The sequence below is a fragment of the Nelumbo lutea genome, chromosome 1, assembly GCF_056320005.1.
Source record: "Nelumbo lutea isolate HS-2025 chromosome 1, American lotus-T2T, whole genome shotgun sequence".
Lineage (NCBI taxonomy): Eukaryota > Viridiplantae > Streptophyta > Magnoliopsida > Proteales > Nelumbonaceae > Nelumbo > Nelumbo lutea.
Window position 1 is genome coordinate 91,542,118 of NC_142684.1, and position 5,230 is coordinate 91,547,347.

At 42.6% G+C, this 5,230-nt stretch overlaps 1 protein-coding gene across 1 annotated transcript; it reads left to right on the top strand.

The window, feature by feature from the left end:
- Window positions 1-1,506: 1,506 nt before the first annotated feature.
- Window positions 1,507-3,992, top strand: LOC148876110 (Tetratricopeptide repeat (TPR)-like superfamily protein). The gene has a single exon (XM_088966397.1). It carries the CDS (start codon window positions 3,057-3,059, stop codon window positions 3,990-3,992), a length of 936 nt encoding a protein of 311 aa, XP_088822523.1. The 5' UTR covers window positions 1,507-3,056.
- Window positions 3,993-5,230: the final 1,238 nt, after the last annotated feature.

The window sequence follows — 5,230 nt, forward strand, 5'->3', positions numbered from 1 at the left end:
GCACCAACCCCAGAAGCAAAGGGGTAGGCAAGCAAGTAAGCAAATCCTAACTCTCATACTTTGTGATTTTTAAATCGCAGTCTACTATGAGAGTACTAACTTAAGCATCGGAGCGACATCACCGGATTAGCCACCCTAGGTCCTCTGACATTTAGTTCCTTGTAGGTCTCTAAAGAGCAACGAAGGTCATCAATCTAGCTCGCCACCTGGTTAGCCCAGCACCTGGTCAGCTCGGCACCTAGGCAACTCCATTTCAGCCTCTGAGTCATCGACCACTTGGAAGCAGACCAAATGATGAGGTACTTAGCCAAAGGATTAATGCATTACCAAACATTGATTCATCAATTTGACGAGGTACTTAGCCAAAAGATTGATACATGACCAAAAAAGCGATTCATCAATTGGCGCCATTTGTGGGAAGCGCTACAAAAAGCTAAGTTCTCATCCTCCGAAAGGCTAAGTCCTCTTCTTCTAAAAAGCTAAGTTCTCACCTTTTAGAAACTAAAAGCTCTCGCTTTCTAGTTTTCATTTTTTACGACCTCAAAGACTATGCAAGAAGTTGATGGCTAACAGACTAAGCAACTCTACCAACTTTATTTCAACTTGGATAAAGCTTCATTAGTACTCTTCACGATGTACCATCTACAAAGATGAGCTCTTCGTGGCTTCTACGGGAATAGGCGGCCAATAGACTGCATGGACACCCTTGCCGGTCGAGCCTTCCAAGGCTCCCGTGCGAGCTGGTGACCTAAGGTCAGCAGTGCTCCTAATAATATATAATATTTAAATATTATATATTATATAAATTATAATTATATAATAATATATAGTATATAACATATTAATAAAATAACCATTTTTTTCAATTTTATTATACTATTTTATTTAATTATTGTATATATAAACAATTTTATACATCAAAATGCATATAAAATAAGCATTTTAAGATTTTTTTTTTCAATTTGTTTAAATAAATAGCTTTGGCTTGTGACACGGCATGATACGACATTGGCCGGCACGGGCTCGAGCCATGGGCCGTGCAAAGACGACCCCCCAAAATATCCGTGGGGAGGGAGGGGCCGTGCCATGCCAACCTAACACAACCTGTTTTACGGCTCTAGTCACAACATATTGCAGTTGTGCATTAGAAACATCTCTGCATGATTGATAACTTACAATTACAAGATGTTCCACATGTGCAGCTCTAAATGATGTGAGGAATGTTCAATGAGGAGAAAATCCAAATTTTCTTTTAAACATAGAAGATATAATTAGGATATGTTTGGTTCATAATTAAAATAGGGATCAGAATCAGAATGATCTACTCTAGTGATTGTAACGGATTGGGGCAATTTATGGGTTTGGGGGATAGGGTACTATATAAGAATTGTCTTAAAAGTATCTCTACTATTTCTAAGAATTGTTGCATGTTAAATGGTAACGGAAAAAACTAAAATGTTGAATTTGCCCACGGGGTTTTTCATGTTCTTCAGAAACTCAATTGTTGCTCTTCTTGGACTTCGCTAGTTCCCGGTTTATATGATCATTGTCGTTTTCACCATCTCTTCTTTATGTCTCATTTTGGAGGAGCAGCGACGCTGTATTTCCGATCACAGCGAGGTTGTCGTACAGAGTTAGAAGCCTGACGAATTCGACAAAGGAGGCGTGCAGTGAGAATGAAACCATCACCATTGAAGGGATGACAACAAGGTTGGGCTCAAGAATTCCAACGACAATGGGTCTCCTGTTTTTGACTTCCCGAGTCAACTCAAGTGATACTTCTAGATTACTGCTCACAAACCAGCCGGGGATGACTCCTACCATGTATCTCGTCCCTCGTAAGAATTCTCTCTCTTCGAAATCCACTGAAGACGATAACAAGTTGCTTGCAGAAATTGATCCAGAGCTTAGATACAACTACCAGAGGAACTTCCGGTTTCTTCAAAGGGTGTTCAGCATTGACACCATTGTGAAAGAAGAGATCGGGAATGAGAGGGAAAGAAAGATACCTCTTGAGAGAGAGAGAGAGGGGTCCCGGCACCAGAATTGCAAGAAACCCAAATCAGAAAAGCAAGAGTGGGTAAACCAGACCCAACAAATTAGAAATCTGGGATTTTCATGTTTTGAGTTCTCGTGATCTTTCGAGGTGGCTATGGAGTTCCGGAATTCAACAGAGGTCCCTATTTCCGCCGTGGAACTTCTGCTGCAAGTGGCGTTGCTGATACCGATTTTGCACTATGTATTGGGATCTCTATTTGTTTTGGTGGTAGTTTGGCTATGGAGTTCCGGAATTCAACAGAGGTTCCTGTTTTCGCTTTGGAACTTTTGCTGCAAGCGGCGTTGCCGATACCGATTTCGCACCATTTATTGGGATCTCTATTTGTTTTGGTGGTATTTTTGTATAATTTCTTGGAGTTTCATTTTGTTAGAGATCTCTTGCATGGTTTTAGAGGGGATCCAGAGAGAGGGAATGAGAAAAAGAGCAAGAAGAAGAAGAGGTGGTGGAGAAATGCTCACCTTTTCTAGAAATGGAAGTGGACCACTGATGCAAGGCCCAGTGACGGTCAGGACGGTGTCCATCGTAGGAACCGGGTTTGTAGGGAGCAATATCTGGGCTGCTGTAAATAACAGATAACAGAGAGCATAAGCGGGTCGACCTCGCGGTCCGTGTCTCGTTGCTCTGCTCTTAGTCTTAAGGTCGAGGATGATGAATCAGCCCAACTTAGAATTCTTTAGTTTGACCGTACAGGGAATAAATCTGGACCTTCACGGACAGGGGACTACTAGTAGATTATGGTGGCTATAATTCAGAATTTGAACTTTTCCCAATTAGTCACGTAATGTCACATGTAACAAAGTGCGACGAAAAAAAGAGATTTTAAACAATTATCAGAAAGTTTAAATTTGGCTTCTATTTATGTACGTTGTAGGTTGCTTCCGCAGATAAATTTTTCTGTGGCGGCCTGGTCCATAAGTTTGCCGAACTCGGATTTTTGGGTCTCCTTCGGAGACACAAAGAGATTTAATTCGCTAAAACTCTATAATCTCAAAATAAAATGGCAATTATCCCAACATCTTTGAAAGTTATCCCATGGCTTCCTTCCAAGTGTGTATGTAGTTGTTGCTTGCAGAGAAGCAGTATTCCACCAACCACTCCAATTCAATACCCAGCGATTCAACGCCCCAGTCGGAAGATCCCCTCCCCATCCAACGTCGAGATCAAATTAAACCAGCACCGGAGTAGGAGCACTACTACCACCACCACCGACGTTTTATGCCTGATGGATAGCCTGCATCTCCGCATACCAGCCGATATCTATGCCTCTCTCTTAAAAGAATGTACAGATGCCAGAGACGCGACTAGAGGTGCTGAGGTGCACGCCCACATGAACCGAAGTGGCTTCCGCCCAGGTTTACCCTTAGCTAACCGCCTACTTCTGATGTACGTGGCGTGCAGTCGTTTAGATGATGCTCGTAAGGTCTTCGATAAAATGACAATTAGAGACTCCATCTCGTGGGCAACGCTAATTGCTGGTTATGTGAACCATGGTGACTGTAAAGAAGCGATAAGCTTGTTCCTGGAAATGCAACAGGGAAGTGGGTTGGAGTTCACTGATTTGATTATTGTCAGCATCCTCAAGGCATGCGTCCACATTGGGGAATTTGGACTGGGGAAACAAATACATGGGTGGATATTTAAGGTCGGGTATCACAAGGATTTGTTTTTCTGCAGCTCTCTCATCAATTTCTATCGGAAGTTCAAATGCCTAGAAGATGCACGATTTGTCTTTGGTGGAGCTAATCGTCGTGACACTGTGCTTTGGAATGACATAACTACTGGCTACAGTAGAGAGGGGCAGTTTGATGAAGTCCTTGATATCTTCAAGGAAATGGGGAGAGCAGGTGCAAGTAAGAACAATTTTACATTCTCGACTGTTCTCCGGGCTGAGTGTGATTCTAGTACTTGGAAAATTTTTTGGCTTACCGACTAACTCATAAGATTTGGATTATCAGTGCAAGTATCTATTCCAGTGATGAAACTCTGATAAACTATTTTTAATTGCTTTTTTGGTCAAGGATGTGGAGATGAGCAAACCCTTTAGTGCAAACATGTGGTTGGTTGATACCAACCTTTTGAAAACAAGAGCCTAATGTGAAATATAAGTAATAGCATTGCAACACGACAAGTGGGTGGATGATGTTTCATTCTTGGAGACACTTTCATTCTTTACTTCTACAACCAAGAAGCCTCATAAGTGACCTTCATAGTATCTATCTCAAGTTTCTATATGGCCATGTTTTCCTTTGTTTTGTGATTCCCTTTACATCTCTTGGAAATTTGATCTATATGCCTTGTAGTTGTAGAAAGAAAAATAGGATTGCATATTGAGCCTGTTGGGTTGAGGTCTTGAGGATTTGTTAAATTTTGAAGGGGGCCCAACCCAAGGCCCAGACTTAATGCTGTGGAAATTCTTCATATAGGGTTTACACTTGCAAAAAGTTAACCCATCCTGAAAGAAGCGGGCTAGGGTCCCCTATGCAGCAACCCAAAGCCAGTCTGACTGGAGTCACTGGACCCGACCTGATCCAAAAAGAATTCGGATCGGGTTGGGTTGGGTCATAGGTCACCATTAGACCTGTTCATGGGCCGGGCCGGGCTCGGGCCGGGCTTTTACTCTTTATTAACAGAAAAATGTTAGGCCCGAGCCCGAGCCCGGCCCGACCAACGGGCCTACAACTTGGGCCCGAGCCCGACCCTGGTAAAAAGCCCGAAGCCCGACCTAAGAAAAGAAATTCGAATTTTTCCCTATTCAAATAAAAATATCTATTTTAATTCAGATGTTTTTTCCCCTATTTAAATGAACAATGGGCCTACAAGTGAATCAACAACCTTCTTAAATCAAAAAAATTATTCAAATGAACATCACATAGGGTTTTTACTTAGTTTTAACTATAGGTCGGGTCGGGTCAGGCTCGGGCCGGGCTATTTTGGCAAAGCCTGAGCCTGGCTCGAATTTTATGCGGGTCGGGCTTTTTGGCCCGAGGTTAAGCCCACAGGCCAAAAAACTTGTTCAAGCTCGTCCGAGGGCCGGGCCGTCGGGCCACCCAGCCCATGAACAGGTCTAGTCACCATTGGGTCACCCATTTGCATACCAACATTTTCAAACTGAAGTTGACCTGGACAGTTGAACCGTTCAAACCATTTGATCTGGGCAACTAAATATTTAAA